This window comes from Cherax quadricarinatus, chromosome 76 (genome assembly GCF_038502225.1).
Source record: "Cherax quadricarinatus isolate ZL_2023a chromosome 76, ASM3850222v1, whole genome shotgun sequence".
Lineage (NCBI taxonomy): Eukaryota > Metazoa > Arthropoda > Malacostraca > Decapoda > Parastacidae > Cherax > Cherax quadricarinatus.
The window spans coordinates 21982561-22001369 of NC_091367.1; the positions used below are offsets into that span (position 1 = coordinate 21982561).

Below are 18809 nucleotides of genomic sequence, written 5' to 3' on the forward strand. Positions count from 1 at the left end.
TGTGGTGCACACTGACCACACAGACCCGTTCTCTCAAATGTGGGCCTACCAGCTTTTTCCTGCTTGATTTGAAGCTGCTAGAATTTACGCGTATAAATACGTCCGAAACAGTGACGCATAAGACATATATATACGACCAAAACAGTCAAAGGGTTAATAATGATGATAATAATAATAACACAATAATCACTCTGAGGCGCATTGAATGTTGTATAAAATGTTAATATAGACATTTTGCTTAATCCATCTATGAAATTTTTTTCAAAATTATATAATAAACATGGTACGTAACATATAAACATGATAAATACACATACAGTAGAACACTGTTGAACACTGTGAGAGCTAAAGCATTTTGCTGGGAGTTACTGAGAGAAAAATTAAAATGTCTCCCAACTTGCTCATTTAACGTTTACTTATTATATTTTCCTGTCAGGTATATGAAAAAAGTGAGGCAGTGAAGAGATCCAATCTCTGGACTGATGTTTATGTTGGAGTCAGTATAACAATGTCAGACGAGGCTCAAGATTACTCCATGTAAGAACAAATGCAACCAACCAGTGCCATAAGAACAAGGGAATAACTACAAGAAGCCTACTGTCCCATGCCTGGCAACTTGTGCTCTTGAATATTCCCACTCATATGCTACTCTATTGCCAATACGTTGTTGTCCTGTATGAGAACATAATAGAGGAACACTACTCAAGCTCTTCTTGTGGAGAATGATAGTCCCACCATTAAGTTGGGGAAGGTCTCCCTCCAAACAGTGGCCATCAAAGAATTGTTGTGAGCATGGAGGGAACAGTGGGCATTTTCAGTCAAATTTTTTTTTTCAACTGATTTCTTTTATTTTTGGTGTACATTTAGAAGTGCATATGTAAATGAATATGACAAAGTTTCAATAAGATTGGCCAATAAACAACAGAGAGAAAAATATTTACCGATTTTGACATATGGCAGCAAGCTTTCACAAATTGGCACTACAAGTGGCACTTCCGACAATCCCAACTGTTAGAATACGTCTAATACAAATTTTTGGTATATGCAATTCATCTAATATACCAAATTATGGTGAAAAAAAATACATTTGGTGCGTTTTTTGACATTCACCAAAATATCTGCCTTTTACACCCCTCCCCCATAAAATAAAAAAATATTTGAGATATTCCAAAAACTTTACCATCAGAAATTCAAACACACTTTGTTTTATATTGTCTGTGAAAATCATTTCAATACAATCATTAATAATGGTGCACTTTAAAGCAATAGGCCAAAATCTTCCTTTCAAGATATTCGGGTAAACACGCAGACTAGCTAATTACGTCAAGAAATTAAGAAAAAAAATAATGAAAACCGCGCTACTTTGGGTTTTTTTATGCAGTATAAGTGATTTCTTAGTTTCCCGTGTATAGTACACAATTTTCTGCAGTGCTACTAGAGGTAGCATAGAAAACCCTTCTCTTATAGGGAGGATCTAGAGTAACCGTTTCATCAAGGTCAGCTACCACCTCTGGGTATAATATACAAATATTATTATTTTGGCTGGCTTTCTTATGCATATATCCAAGTTATCTTATGCATACTATCATTATTGAATAAATGATATAAGCAGAAAAGGGATATTAGTAATAATAGCATCAGTATAAGACAGCTTGTGAGTGGTGATCAGACTGTTGTCACGGCATCTGGTTGTTGCATCATCATTCAAGCTCCTCCCACCTCAGATATAAGCTCCTCCCACATTGTAATGATATTAAATGGTAAATTTAGTGTATTAGAAAGAAAAATAGACAGAAATTAAAAAACAAACAAAAAATATAGAAAAAATTCACCTCACACTCGTGCATATATTTACCTGGCGGGTCGTCACCTGACATGTTTCAAGTAGCTATAATTTGCTTTAGAAACATAGTATTACGATGGGGTTTTCACCAAAATGTTCCCAGATACTTACACTATTTTTCTGTAAACAAAACCCAAAAATAATTTTTTTTCGCATAATTAACATGTCTGCTGCTCCCTGAAGTGCCCCTCGCTTTAGTAGGATCAGCCTGCAGAAGTCTTGGAGACAGACAACCTGCACAACCACTACCAGAATTCAACCACCTTGGGGCTTTCAGGGAGGATTAGGAAAGTGACAGCAATCGAAGACAAAATTTGCTGACTTCCCTTGCTTAAAGCAGGTGGTGGAACTTACAATAATGACAACACTTGCTGACTTCCCTTAAAGCAGTGGTGGAACTTACAATAATGACAACACTTGCTGACTTCCCTTACTTAAAGCAGTGGTGGAACTTGCACTGATGACAGAAGTGTAATGAACAAAATGCTACAGTGTTCTGTGAACCATTAACCCTTTCAAGGTCGGCAGGCCCTCTCCTAAACTTGTTCTCAGGGTCGGAAATTTTTCAAAAAAAAAAAAAAATTATTTTTTCTTATGAAACGATAGAGAAACTTTTCCCGATCATAATGACACCAAAAGTATGAAATTTGATGGAAAATTCAGGGAATTATGCTCTCGTGAAGTTAGCAGTCTCGACGATGTTTATGCATCGGCGATTTCGCCCACTTTGAGCCCTATTATCGGTTAATTCCAATGTACCAGTCGACAGAAATCATACCTATTTCTCTAGAACTCCATTTTGTCTATCGAATGAGTACAAGAAACCACCCATTTACAGATCACAACTAACCAATAACGTGGTCAGAAATTGGCAATTTTGCCATTTTCACACAAATTTCAAAAGATGCCAATTTCCAAATAGGGTCCAGAATAAACAAGACAGACACTCCTGGTACTAAAATAACATTTCCTTTGTTGATTACTCATGTCCCCAGGCCTCTGCTACATTTCTTTTGCTTTCCACTTTGAATTTTTATTCTCACAAAAAATAGATTTGTGTTATACAGACTACTGCATTCGTGTAGAAATGGTATAAATAATATCAGCGCACTTGTAAAAGAGTATTAGTTTTGCCAGTTGATGTGTATTGGATGCGTGGCATGATTTGTTTACTTTTGAACTTTGGCAAAAATCGAACATTTCTGTTATTTTGAGCTAAATTTCAAGGTACTTTTCATTATGAAACCAATCAAAATCATCTCAATTTCCATAATATGCCTTCCATTCTATAAAATGAGACCAGGAAAGCTAGAATACAACCATAAATAGCATACGAAAAAACACTGCAAAGTTGCTGTTTTAAACCAAAAACATGATCGGAGTTTTTTTTTTTTCTCATTATGCACTGTGTGCTTCAGGATTTTTTTTTATACTGCACACACTGACCACATAGACCCATTCTTTTATATGTAGGCCTACCAGCTTTCTCTCACTAGATTTGAAGGCGCTAGAATTTATGTGTACAAGTACTAAAATGATTTACTGTGTAAGGAACCTCCCGTATGAAGATAGACTTAAAGCCTTAAATCTCCACTCTCTGGAGAGGCGTAGAATGAGGGGAGATATCATTGAAGTGTATAAGTGGATGACGGGCATAAACAAGGGAGACATTAATATAGTACTGAGGGTGTCGAACCAGGTAAGAACCAGGAATAATGGATTTAAGTTGGATAAATTTAGATTTAGAAAGGACATAGGTAAGTACTGGTTTTCTAACAGAGTTGTAGATGCGTGGAACAGTCTTCCCAGTGGGGTGATAGAGGCTAGGACCTTGGGTAGCTTTAAGAAGAGACTGGACAAATATATGAGCGGGAGGGGCTGGGTTTGATTGGTGTTGGGGGGTGCGGGAGTTGTTTCTTGAGTAGCTTTAGGTAGATGTCGTTTTGATAAGGACCTGCCTCGTATGGGCCAGTAGGCCTTCTGCAGTGTTCCTACATTCTTATGTTCTTATGTACGCCACCAACCCTGGCGTGCAAACTGTACTAGTATGGCACCAACCCTGAAAGGGTTAACCTGATTAAAGATTCACAGTCCAGCTGAATTTTTCACAAATGAACCTCAAAACTTTGCCACTATTTTCAGTAATTGACATGACACTAACCAAATTTGATTGACAATGCCATTGATATTACGCTCTTGCACTATGCCCCAGGCCCTGTGCATTGAACTCCATACTCATCAAATATTGTGAAAGACCACTATCACATGAAATTGCATGATTCTTTTTTTAAAATTTGTAATTTTTTCTTTTATCATATAATGGTCTTTTGTGCAGTAAAATAATCTGTATTCTGATCTACAAATTTTTGGAACTCAAAATTTTACTTTATGATTTTTCATATTTTGTTTCTTTTTTGAAATTAATTCATATACTGAAATAAAAGATTTTTTTTATTATTAAAATGTGTGTACTGTATTCTGTTTAGTGAAATTAACCCCTTGAGGGTCCATGCTGTCATGGGCCCTATGGCCAGGGTCTGTGCCATAGTAGTGCATGATGATGAGCTCAGCTCACTCAGATAAGCTGTGAGTGGTAAATTTGGGCCTAGATATGAGAGAATGGGTCTGTGGTAAGTGTGCACCATATAAAAAAAAAATACTGCAGTTCACAGTGCATGAGAAAAAAACTTTGCGGAGTATTTTAGTATAGTTTCGTACGGTTTCTTAGTCTCGTTTGATATAATGGAAGATACATTACAGAAATAGAGATGGTTTTAATTGGTTTTAGGAGTGAAATTGAGCTCATAATAGTGGAAATGTTTGAGGTTTGCTGATGTTCAAGAGTAAACAAATCACACTACGTGTCCAATACATGTCAGATCATGAGTCGGATATGCGTTCATGAATGCGCTGATAATATTTATACAGTTATTACAGTACATCTTCATGTGTAAAGCCTGGAAACATTAATAAACAGAGGAAATGTTATTTTAGTGCCAGAAATGGCTGCATTGTTTATTCTGGCCCATATTTTGAAATTAAAATATTTTGAAATTTGTGTGAAATTGGCCAAATTACCAATTTTTGATCACTATTGGGTAGTTGAAATAGTTGATTGGGTGGTTTCTTGTGCTCAGTTGATAAAATGGAAGACATACTAGCAAAAAAGCTAAGAATTTGGTCTACTGGAAAAGTGTAATTGGCCTAAAATAGGAGTCAAAATGGGCAAGATCACTGATGTGTAAGCATTGCTGATGTAGCAAAATTTGTGAAAACATGATTTTGTCAATTTTCCATCAAATTTTGTACTTTTTGTTTTATTACCTTTAGAAAAAGATTCTCTACCATTTCATAAGAATTTTTTTTTTTTTTTAAATTCTTGGACCCTGTGAGGAGTTTTCAGATAGGGGATCTGGACCCTCAAGGGGTTAATCTGAATCTGGGATGTTTTACAGTTGTCTTATTTTCTTATTGTAAAAGTGCTGCCATATCAAAACCTCGAGTTGTCTTTTGTCTCATTATTTCAAATAGAAGGCATTGTTGCTTCTGTAACAGTAAATACTGGTGCTGTCATCATGATGATACATGTTCCCCCCTTCACCATCCCAGTTACCTTCAGTATCATCTTCATGATGATACATGCTCCCCCCTTCACCATCCCAGTTACCTTCAGTATCATCTTCATGATGATACATGCTCCCCCCTTCACCATCCCAGTTACCTTCAGTATTATCTTCATGATGATATATGTTCCCCCCTTCACCATCCCAGTTACCTTCAGTATCATCATGATGATACATGCTCCCCCCTTCACCATCCCAGTTGCCTTCAGTATCATCATGATGATACATGCTCCACCCTTCACCATCCCAGTTACCTTCAGTATCATCATGATGATACATGCTCCCCCCTTCACCATCCCAGTTACCTTCAGTATCATCATGATGATACATGCTCCCCCCTTCACCATCCCAGTTACCTTCAGTATCTTCTTCATGATGATACATGTTCCCCCCTTCACCATCCCAGTTACCTTCAGTATTATCTTCATGATGATATATGTTCCCCCCTTCACCATCCCAGTTACCTTCAGTATCATCATGATGATACATGTTCCCCCCTTCACCATCCCAGTTACCTCAGATACATGCTCCCCCCTTCACCATCCCAGTTACCTTCAGTATCATCTCCATGATACATGCTCCCCCCTTCACCATCCCAGTTACCTTCAGTATCATCTCCATGATGATACATGCTCCCCCCTTCACCATCCCAGTTACCTTCAGTATCATCATGATGATACATGCTCCCCCCTTCACCATCCCAGTTACCTTCAGTATCATCTCCATGATGATACATGCTCCACCCTTCACCATCCCAGTTACCTTCAGTATCATCTCCATGATGATACATGTTCCCCCCTTCACCATCCCAGTTACCTTCAGATTCTTGTAATAATAATAGTTTTACGTTTAATCATCTATGTTGGTTCACCAGCTTCACCTGCACTTCATCTGTGTTGGTTCACCTGCACTTCATCTGTGTTGGTTCACCTGCACTTCATCTGTGTTGGTTCACCTGCACTTCATCTGTGTTGGTTCACCTGCACTTCATCTGTGTTGGTTCACCTGCACTTCATCTGTGTTGGTTCACCTGCACTTCATCTGTGTTGGTTCACCTGCACTTCATCTGTGTTGGTTCACCTGCACTTCATCTGTGTTGGTTCACCTGCACTTCATCTGTGTTGGTTCACCTGCACTTCATCTGTGTTGGTTCACCTGCACTTCATCTATGTTGGTTCACCTGCACTTCATCTGTGTTGGTTCACCTGCACTTCATCTGGAAGCCATGATAAATATCCAGAAACAAAATAGGGTGATGAACATAAGAGAGAACTGAGGAGTGCACAGTAAGTTAGCCGCTCAAATGTCAAGACCCCAATATGGAAAGTGTCCAAGAATTTAAAAAAAAAATTCTTATTTTTTCTTGTGAATTGGTAGAGAATATTTTTCTGAAGGTAATAGAAAATTATGAAATTTGATGGAAAGTTGACAAAATTATGCTTTTGGCATTTTGTTGTGTCAGCAGTGTTTACGCATCAGCAATTTTTGCTCGCTTTTCAGTCTTATTTTAGGCCAATTACATTGTTCCAGCTATTTCACTAGTATGGCTTCCATTTTATCGATTGAGTACAAGAAACCACCCAGTCAACTATTTCAACTACCCAATAAAGCGACCAGAAATTGGTAATTTGACCAGTTTCATGCAAATTTCTAAATAGGGTCCAGAATAAACAGTGCAGGCATTTCTGGCACTAAAATAACATTTCCTCTATTTTCTAGTTACATTCCCAGGCTTGACACACTAATTTCATTTTGAATTTTTATTCACATAAAAAATATAAGATTTACTGTTACACATTATTGCAATTACAGTGGACCCCCGCATAACGATTACCTCCGAATGCGACCAATTATGTAAGTGTATTTATGTAAGTGCGTTTGTACGTGTATGTTTGGGGGTCTGAAATGGACTAATCTACTTCACAATATTCCTTATGGGAATAAATTCAGTCAGTACTGGCACCTGAACATACTTATGGAGTGAAAAACTATCGTTAACCGGGGGTCCACTGTATTATATAGTGTCAGCACTTTTGTGATTGCATATTAGACCCCCCAGTTGGGTGTGTATTGTATGAGTGATGTAAGTTGTTAACTTTGGAACATTGGCAACTTCAAGATACTTCCAGTTCTGAAATCAATCAAAATCATATCTGTTTCTGTAATATATCTTCCATTCTGTCAAATGATACAGATAAACCAAGAATACAACTATAAAAGCCATCCAAAAATACACCGCAAAGTTGCTGTTTTAAACCAAAATATGGTCGAACATTAAAATGGTATAAAATACCGACAGGTTGTTAGGTAAGACACATATGCAACAGTTAGGTATCTTTATTTCGAAACGTTTCGCCTACACAGTAGGCTTCTTCAGTCGAGTACAGAAAAGTTGATAGAAGCAGAAGAGACTTGAAGACGATGTAATCAGTCCATCACCCTTAAAGTTTTGAGGTGGTCAGTCCCTCAGTCTGGAGAAGAGCATTGTTCCGTAGTCTGAAACAATATTGTTTCAGACTATGGAACAATGCTCTTCTCCAGACTGAGGGACTGACCACCTCAAAACTTTAAGGGTGATGGACTGATTACATCGTCTTCAAGTCTCTTCTGCTTCTATCAACTTTTCTGTACTCGACTGAAGAAGCCTACTGTGTAGGCGAAACGTTTCGAAATAAAGATACCTAACTGTTGCGTATGTGTCTTACCTAACAAAATATGGTCGCTATTTTTTCCCCATTATAAACTGCATAGGGTAGGTTTTTTTTTATACAGTGGACCCCCGGCATGCGATATTAATCCGTTCCTGAGAGCTCATCGTATGCCAAAATTATCGTGAGGCGAATTAATTTTCCCCACAAGAAATAATGGAAATCAAATTAATCCGTGCAAGACACCCAAAAGTATGAAAAAAAAAGTTTTACCACATGAAATATTAAGTTTAATGCACACAAACTGAAGAAGACATGCACAGTTTGTAATACTCTACTAACAATAGAATACATGACACTTACCTTTAATGAAGATCTTTCATAGGCTTATGTCCTGGGAGTGCCTCTTCCTCCTGAATAAAGTAGGTCCTGCTTGGCAATTTCTTCCAAAACAGGCCTGTTTTGTCACAATTAAACACTTGTTCAGGTTTAAATACTTCACTGTCTATGTAATCCTTGAATTCCTTCACATATTTTTCAGCTGGGTTTTGGTCCGAACTGGCAGCCTCACCATGCCTTATCACACTATGTATGCCACTACAATTCTTAAATCTCTCAAACCAACCTTTGCTGGCCTTAAATTCGCTCACATCTCCACTAGTTGCAGGCATTTTTTCAATTAAATCGTCATGCAACTTCCTAGCCTTTTCACATATGATCGCTTGAGAGATGCTATCTCCTGCTATCTGTTTATGATTTATCCACACCAATAACACACTCTCAACATCTTCTAACACTTGCGATCTCTGTTTCGAAAACAGACATGCACCTTTTGCAAGAACAGCTTCCTTGATTGCCGTTTTCTTGGCCACTGTAGTAACAATGGTTGATAGGGGTTTGGTATACAACCTGGCCAGCTCCGACACACGCACTCCACTTTCGTACTTTGCAATTATCTCTTTCTTCATTTCCATAGTAATTAGCACCCTTTTTCTCGCAGGGTTGGCACTAGAAGCTTTCTTGGGGCCCATGGTGACTTATTTTGCAGAAACAAGCACCAAAAACACTGTGATAATATGGAATGTACCGAATGTATGCTTAAATGCGAGCACACTGGCTGGCTTGTAAACACGGACGCGCACAGGGCAGTTCAGGCCACACGTGGACGCGTCCCGGACGAATCGCGTGTGGTGGGTTTTTAAACGAGTGGCGAGGCAAAATTTTTGCGTTAAAATGTATCGTATACCGGATTTGACGTATACCGATTCCATCGAATGCCGGGGGTCCATTGTACATGTTTAATGCTCACTTACCATATCGGCCCATTCTCTCATATTGAGGCCCAGATATACCGCTCACTGCTTATCTGAGTAAGCCGAGCTCATCATGTAATGCAACGTCATGGATAAACACTTCAAACCTGTAAAATTACCACACAGATGATGAAGTGGTTAATGGAAATATGTACACTTATATTGGAAATGAGAACCCTAAATTTAAATTTCCTAATGTTGAAAATGCGAGTTATTATCATGCAAGTTAAGTTTTTTTTACTTGTAGATGGTTAAGATGTTGATTGAGCAACAGGTTAAAAGATGGGATTCAGATTCGGTTGCTGGACCCTTATGATACCTTCTCCAAGAATTCATAAGTGTGGATAATGGGTCTTCACTTTTGTTGGAGGTCAGTGCACTTGATGACAACATAAATCATGTCTAGTTCGCCAAGAGACTCATCCATAATTTCTGAATCACTCACCATCTGGTAACCAGGATCACTTATTTTCTTCTAACCATAACTACATCTTTCTCCATAACTTTTGTTTCTCTCACCCTCTGAAAGGAACAATGAAATTCACAAACCTCAAATTCTCAAAGTAATGTTGCTCTTTCCAGTTGTCTTCCATGATGCTGCAAGGTTGTAGATGGCAGACTTTGTCTTCCATGATGCTGCAAGGTTGTAGATGGCAGACTTTGTCTTCCATGATGCTGCAAGGTTGTAGATATCAGACTTTGTCTTCCATGATGCTGCAAGGTTGTAGATGGCAGACTTTGTCTTCCATGATGCTGCAAGGTTGTAGATGGCAGACTTTGTCTTCCATGATGCTGCAAGGTTGTAGATGGCAGACTTTGTCTTCCATGATGCTGCAAGGTTGTAGATGGCAGACTTTGTCTTCCATGATGCTGCAAGGTTGTAGATGGCAGACTTTGTCTTCCATGATGCTGCAAGGTTGTAGATGGCAGACTTTGTCTTCCATGATGCTGCAAGGTTGTAGATGGTAGACTTCACCTTATAGTTTTGGATGTTCTTCAGTGTACACAGGCTTCCAATATTTCTTTCCAATTCTTTATTTTGCTCAGTCACTACCAGTACTTCATCTTGTTCAGTCACTACCAGTACTTCATCTTGCTCAGTCACTACCAGTACTTCATCTTGTTCAGTCACTACCAGTACTTCATCTTGTTCAGTCACTACCAGTACTTCATCTTGTTCAGTCACTACCAGTACTTCATCTTGTTCAGCCACTACCAGTACTTCATCTTGTTCAGTCACTACCAGTACTTCATCTTGTTCAGCCACTACCAGTACTTCATCTTGTTCAGTCACTACCAGTACTTCATCTTGCTCAGTGACCACCAGTACTTCATCTTGTTCAGTCACTACCAGTACTTCATCTTGCTCAGTGACCACCAGTACTTCATCTTGTTCAGTCACTACCAGTACTTCATCTTGCTCAGTGACCACCAGTACTTCATCTTGTTCAGTCACTACCAGTACTTCATCTTGCTCAGTCACTACCAGTACTTCATCTTGCTCAGTGACCACCAGTACTTCATCTTGTTCAGTCACTACCAGTACTTCATCTTGCTCAGTCACTACCAGTACTTCATCTTGCTCAGCCACTACCAGTACTTCATCTTGTTCAGTCACTACCAGTACTTCATCTTGCTCAGTGACCACCAGTACTTCATCTTGTTCAGTCACTACCAGTACTTCATCTTGTTCAGTCACTACCAGTACTTCTTGTTCAGTCACTACCAGTACTTCATCTTGCTCAGTCACCACCAGTACTTCATCTTGTTCAGTCACTACCAGTACTTCATCTTGCTCAGTGACCACCAGTACTTCATCTTGTTCAGTCACTACCAGTACTTCATCTTGTTCAGTCACTACCAGTACTTCTTGTTCAGTCACTACCAGTACTTCTTGTTCAGTCACTACCAGTACTTCATCTTGCTCAGTGACCACCAGTACTTCATCTTGTTCAGTCACTACCAGTACTTCATCTTGTTCAGTCACTACCAGTACTTCATCTTGCTCAGTCACTACCAGTACTTCATCTTGCTCAGTCACTACCAGTACTTCATCTTGCTCAGTCACCACCAGTACTTCATCTTGTTCAGTCACTACCAGTACTTCATCTTGCTCAGTCACTACCAGTACTTCATCTTGTTCAGTCACTACCAGTACTTCATCTTGTTCAGTCACTACCAGTACTTCTTGTTCAGTCACTACCAGTACTTCATCTTGCTCAGTCACCACCAGTACTTCATCTTGTTCAGTCACTACCAGTACTTCATCTTGCTCAGTGACCACCAGTACTTCATCTTGTTCAGTCACTACCAGTACTTCATCTTGTTCAGTCACTACCAGTACTTCTTGTTCAGTCACTACCAGTACTTCTTGTTCAGTCACTACCAGTACTTCATCTTGCTCAGTGACCACCAGTACTTCATCTTGTTCAGTCACTACCAGTACTTCATCTTGCTCAGTGACCACCAGTACTTCATCTTGTTCAGTCACTACCAGTACTTCATCTTGCTCAGTGACCACCAGTACTTCATCTTGTTCAGTCACTACCAGTACTTCATCTTGTTCAGTCACTACCAGTACTTCATCTTGTTCAGTCACTACCAGTACTTCATCTTGTTCAGTCACTACCAGTACTTCATCTCACTACCAGTACTTCATCTTGCTCAGTCACTACCAGTACTTCATCTTGCTCAGTCACTACCAGTACTTCATCTTGTTCAGTCACTACCAGTACTTCATCTTGTTCAGTCACTACCAGTACTTCATCTTGTTCAGTCACTACCAGTACTTCATCTTGTTCATCTTGTTCAGTGACCACCAGTCATCTTGTTCAGTCACTACCAGTACTTCATCTTGTTCAGTCACTACCAGTACTTCATCTTGTTCAGTCACTACCAGTACTTCATCTTGTTCAGTCACTACCAGTACTTCATCTTGCTCAGTCACTACCAGTACTTCATCTTGTTCAGTCACTACCAGTACTTCATCTTGTTCAGTCACTACCAGTACTTCATCTTGTTCAGTCACTACCAGTACTTCATCTTGACCACCAGCTCAGTCACTACCAGTACTTCATCTTGTTCAGTCACTACCAGTACTTCATCTTGTTCAGTCACTACCAGTACTTCATCTTGTTCAGTCACTACCAGTACTTCATCTTGTTCAGTCACTACCAGTACTTCATCTTGTTCAGTCACTACCAGTACTTCATCTTGCTCAGTCACTACCAGTACTTCATCTTGTTCAGTCACTACCAGTACTTCATCTTGCTCAGTCACTACCAGTACTTCATCTTGTTCAGTCACTACCAGTACTTCATCTTGTTCAGTCACTACCAGTACTTCATCTTGTTCAGTCACTACCAGTACTTCATCTTGTTCAGTCACTACCAGTACTTCATCTTGTTCAGTCACTACCAGTACTTCATCTTGTTCAGTCACTACCAGTACTTCATCTTGCTCAGTCACTACCAGTACTTCATCTTGCTCAGCCACTACCAGTACTTCATCTTGTTCAGTCACTACCAGTACTTCATCTTGCTCAGTCACCACCAGTACTTCATCTTGCTCAGTCACTACCAGTACTTCATCTTGCTCAGTCACTACCAGTACTTCATCTTGTTCAGTCACTACCAGTACTTCATCTTGTTCAGTGACCACCAGTACTTCATCTTGTTCAGTCACTACCAGTACTTCATCTTGTTCAGTCACTACCAGTACTTCATCTTGTTCAGTCACTACCAGTACTTCATCTTGTTCAGTCACTACCAGTACTTCATCTTGCTCAGTCACTACCAGTACTTCATCTTGCTCAGTCACTACCAGTACTTCATCTTGCTCAGTGACCACCAGTACTTCATCTTGTTCAGTCACTACCAGTACTTCATCTATGTACGTAGACTTACGCAGTTTCTTGCAGGCTGCTGTACTCCCTCATCTACAGGTTGGATCAGGGAGGTGGTATTAGGAAATAGAAACATGGCCTTAATTTTAACATCTGTGCTGCTTAAATTTTCAGCCCCTGAATGAGCAGGTGCATTATCAAACAACAGGAGAGCCTTGACATCCTGGGGATCTAGTTTCAGGGCCTCTAGCTGGTGCTTGCATACTTCAGGGATGAAATGTGCCAAAAACCTGATGTCAGATACATCCCCGTCACACCAGCCTTTCTTATCCATGTAATAATTTACTTGCAGCTCATTCATGCAGTCTCTTTAAGCACAAGGTTGTGCTGATTTTTCTGTGACCATCAGTTGTATATTGTGAGAACCTTCAGTATTAGCACAGTATAACACTTGAGAAGCAGTATTTCTGAACTTATGGCCTTGTATTCTTTCTTAAAGCTGAAAGACCAGTGTGTTGAAGGGCACTGAATGCCTAAAGAGACCAGTCTTCAGCATTATATAGTTGAGATAGAATGAGCTTCTTGCTGTCTATCAGATAATTTAACATTACTGTGAATGGTTCAACTTAGTCATAGGTGCACAGCCAGTCTTGCCCTAAGTCTTCACTTTACTCAAGCCATGACAGTTACAGAAGCACCAAAGCCAACCATCTCTTGCTATGCTTTGCTAACCTCTGACCAGAAGAGCAAAGATCAACACCATAAACATTAACATCAACAGAACATTGTTGCTCGCTGCTTTTTCAAGCTTTTAATCATGGGCAGTTTTAATATGCTTTCCTGAAGCAACTGTTGAACCTTCATGGCTAACTTCTGCACTAAACTTAAGAGTATGGTCTGCAGGTTTTGTTCTAATTCTGTGGATTTCAGATACTACTTTCATAACAGCATATTCTTGACACCAGTGTCACTGAGATACCAGACTCTACCTTCTTAATAGTTCAAGTTTCTGCTTAACACTGAGACTCGCACATTTCCTCTTGGCACTACCACTTAAGAAACCATTTTAATTGCACTTTACTTAATATGTGAATCAAATCACACACAGCACACTAAATCCGGGGAAAATTGGAGACTGAATAATAAATGTATGTGAATTCAACATGGAAGGCAAGTGTAACATAGGAGAAGTCTGGGGACGTGATTAATGAACACAGGAATTGTTTTAATTCTACATACGTTTATATTATTTTGGACTTTTTAAGCTGGTGTTTTTAATTATGCTTAAAATTTGCCAAATTACTGACTTCTGTGCACTTTATAGGGTAGTTGAAACAGTAGAATGGGCAGTTTCTTGTGCTCACTCCATAGAATGGAAGGCATACTACAGAAATAGCTAAGAATTTGGTTGCATGGAGCAATGGAATTGGCCTAAAATAGGACTCAAAGTGCACAAAATTGCCAGTGCATAAATTGTGCTAAGACCACTAACTTTGTGCCTGCATAATTTCATAAGTTTTCCAACAAATTTCATACCTTTGGTGCTCAGTGAGGACCAATTTCTGTTACTCCACTCAGACCCCAGAGTAGAGGAGGAGGAGGAGGAGGATGAAGAGGAAGATGAGAGACTTGGGAGTGATAATGTCACACCCCAGAGTAGAGGAAGATGAGAGACTTGGGAGTGATAATGTCACACTGAAGGATCACAACAGTGTTAATATTACAAACAAAAGCATAATGATAATACAAATAAGAAGAACCTTTATAACAGAGATGCTGAGCTAATGATTATTCTCTCATGTGTTCACTGTAGGCTGGATTACCTGTAGATGGTTTTACAGGTGTTCACTGTAGGCTGGATTACCTGTAGATGGTTTTACAGGTGTTCACTGTAGGCTGGATTACCTGTAGATGGTTTTACAGGTGTTCACTGTAGGCTGGATTACCTGTAGATGGTTTTACAGGTGTTCACTGTAGGCTGGATTACCTGTAGATGGTTTCACAGGTGTTCACTGTAGGCTGGATTACCTGTAGATGGTTTCACAGGTGTTCACTGTAGGCTGGATTACCTGTAGATGGTTTCACAGGTGTTCACTGTAGGCTGGATTACCTGTAGATGGTTTCACAGGTGTTCACTGTAGGCTGGATTACCTGTAGATGGTTTTACAGGTGTTCACTGTAGGCTGGATTACCTGTAGATGGTTTTACAGGTGTTCACTGTAGGCTGGATTACCTGTAGATGGTTTCACAGGTGTTCACTGTAGGCTGGATTACCTGTAGATGGTTTTACAGGTGTTCACTGTAGGCTGGATTACCTGTAGATGGTTTCACAGGTGTTCACTGTAGGCTGGATTACCTGTAGATGGTTTTACAGGTGTTCACTGTAGGCTGGATTACCTGTAGATGGTTTTACAGGTGTTCACTGTAGGCTGGATTACCTGTAGATGGTTTCACAGGTGTTCACTGTAGGCTGGATTACCTGTAGATGGTTTCACAGGTGTTCACTGTAGGCTGGATTACCTGTAGATGGTTTCACAGGTGTTCACTGTAGGCTGGATTACCTGTAGATGGTTTCACAGGTGTTCACTGTAGGCTGGATTACCTGTAGATGGTTTCACAGGTGTTCACTGTAGGCTGGATTACCTGTAGATGGTTTCACAGGTGTTCACTGTAGGCTGGATTACCTGTAGATGGTTTCACAGGTGTTCACTGTAGGCTGGATTACCTGTAGATGGTTTTACAGGTGTTCACTGTAGGCTGGATTACCTGTAGACGGTTTCACAGGTGTTCACTGTAGGCTGGATTACCTGTAGATGGTTTCACAGGTGTTCACTGTAGGCTGGATTACCTGTAGATGGTTTTACATGTGTTCACTGTAGGCTGGATTACCTGTAGATGGTTTCACAGGTGTTCACTGTAGGCTGGATTACCTGTGTGTTCACTGTAGGCTGGATTACCTGTAGATGGTTTTACAGGTGTTCACTGTAGGCTGGATTACCTGTAGATGGTTTTACATGTGTTCACTGTAGGCTGGATTACCTGTAGATGGTTTCACAGGTGTTCACTGTAGGCTGGATTACCTGTAGATGGTTTTACAGGTGTTCACTGTAGGCTGGATTACCTGTAGATGGTTTTACAGGTGTTCACTGTAGGCTGGATTACCTGTAGATGGTTTCACAGGTGTTCACTGTAGGCTGGATTACCTGTAGATGGTTTTACAGGTGTTCACTGTAGGCTGGATTACCTGTAGATGGTTTTACAGGTGTTCACTGTAGGCTGGATTACCTGTAGATGGTTTTACAGGTGTTCACTGTAGGCTGGATTACCTGTAGATGGTTTCACAGGTGTTCACTGTAGGCTGGATTACCTGTAGATGGTTTCACAGGTGTTCACTGTAGGCTGGATTACCTGTAGATGGTTTCACAGGTGTTCACTGTAGGCTGGATTACCTGTAGATGGTTTCACAGGTGTTCACTGTAGGCTGGATTACCTGTAGATGGTTTTACAGGTGTTCACTGTAGGCTGGATTACCTGTAGATGGTTTCACAGGTGTTCACTGTAGGCTGGATTACCTGTAGATGGTTTCACAGGTGTTCACTGTAGGCTGGATTACCTGTAGATGGTTTCACAGGTAATCACTGCTTTTCAGGCTGATAAAATATTCAATGTGAAAAATGTACAAAGAACCTTCATGTAAATTGAGTCAGGCAGCTAAGGATGCTTTAACTCCCTTCAACTGTACTTATTGCAACATGAAGTGAGAGAGATGCATCATAATTTATATCTGGAAAATTGGAGGATTGATTCCAAATGTTTACCCAAATTTTCCTTTGTGAGAGGAAGAGGTTCAGGCGACAGTGCAAAATAAACCCAGTGAAAAATAATCTACACTTAGATAACTCGGTAACGATAATGCTGTCTACTGTCACTTAGCTAGTGTTGTTACATCAAGAATAATGCTGTCTACTGTCACTTAGCTAGTGTTGTTACATCAAGAATAATACTGTCTACTGTCACTTAGCTAGTGTTGTTACATCAAGAATAATGCTGTCTACTGTCACTTAGCTAGTGTTGTTACATCAAGAATAATGCTGTCTACTGTCACTTAGCTAGTGTTGTTACATCAAGAATGATGCCATCTACTGTCACTTAGCTAGTGTTGTTACATCAAGAATAATGCTGTCTACTGTCACTTAGCTAGTGTTGTTACATCAAGAATAATGCTGTCTACTGTCACTTAGCTAGTGTTGTTACATCAAGAATAATACTGTCTACTGTCACTTAGCTAGTGTTGTTACATCAAGAATAATGCTGTCTACTGTCACTTAGCTAGTGTTGTTACATCAAGAATAATACTGTCTACTGTCACTTAGCTAGTGTTGTTACATCAAGAATAATACTGTCTGCTGTCACTTAGCTAGTGTTGTTACATCAAGAATAATACTGTCTACTGTCACTTAGCTAGTGTTGTTACATCAAGAATGATACTGTCTACTGTCACTTAGCTAGTGTTGTTACATCAAGAATAATGCTGTCTACTGTCAATTAGCTAGTGTTGTTACATCAAGAATGATGCTGTCTACTGTCACTTAGCTAGTGTTGTTACATCAAGAATAATACTGTCTGCTGTCACTTAGCTAGTGTTGTTACATCAAGAATAATACTGTCTACTGTCACTTAGCTAGTGTTGTTACATCAAGAATAATACTGTCTACTGTCACTTAGCTAGTGTTGTTACATCAAGAATGATACTGTCTACTGTCACTTAGCTAGTGTTGTTACATCAAGAATAATACTGTCTGTCACTTAGCTAGTGTTGTTACATCAAGAATAATACTGTCTACTGTCACTTAGCTAGTGTTGTTACATCAAGAATAATGCTGTCTACTGTCACTTAGCTAGTGTTGTTACATCAAGAATAATACTGTCTGCTGTCACTTAGCTAGTGTTGTTACATCAAGAATAATACTGTCTACTGTCACTTAGCTAGTGTTGTTACATCAAGAATAATGCTGTCTACTGTCACTTAGCTAGTGTTGTTACATCAAGAATGATGCCGTCTACTGTCACTTAGCTAGTGTTGTTACATCAAGAATAATGCTGTCTACTGTCACTTAGCTAGTGTTGTTACATCAAGAATAATGCTGTCTACTGTCACTTAGCTAGTGTTGTTACATCAAGAATAATACTGTCTGCTGTCACTTAGCTAGTGTTGTTACATCAAGAATGATGCCATCTACTGTCACTTAGCTAGTGTTGTTACATCAAGAATAATACTGTCTACTGTCACTTAGCTAGTGTTGTTACATCAAGAATAATGCTGTCTACTGTCACTTAGCTAGTGTTGTTACATCAAGAATAATGCTGTCTACTGTCACTTAGCTAGTGTTGTTACATCAAGAATAATACTGTCTACTGTCACTTAGCTAGTGTTGTTACATCAAGAATAATACTGTCTGCTGTCACTTAGCTAGTGTTGTTACATCAAGAATAATACTGTCTACTGTCACTTAGCTAGTGTTGTTACATCAAGAATGA

The 18809-nt window shown here is 39.5% G+C and overlaps 1 protein-coding gene across 18 annotated transcripts in view; it reads left to right on the plus strand.

Annotated features, from left to right (window-relative positions):
* LOC128703657 (protein tramtrack, beta isoform) overlaps positions 1-18809 on the plus strand; it is a gene marked incomplete at its 5' end in the record, with an annotated part of 506533 nt that overhangs the window by 47299 nt on the left and 440425 nt on the right. The window contains 1 exon segment of one of the 18 annotated variants that reach the window (XM_070101389.1): positions 437-4216. Coding sequence (XP_069957490.1) covers positions 437-541 — 105 coding nt within the window. 18 annotated transcript variants of the gene reach the window in all.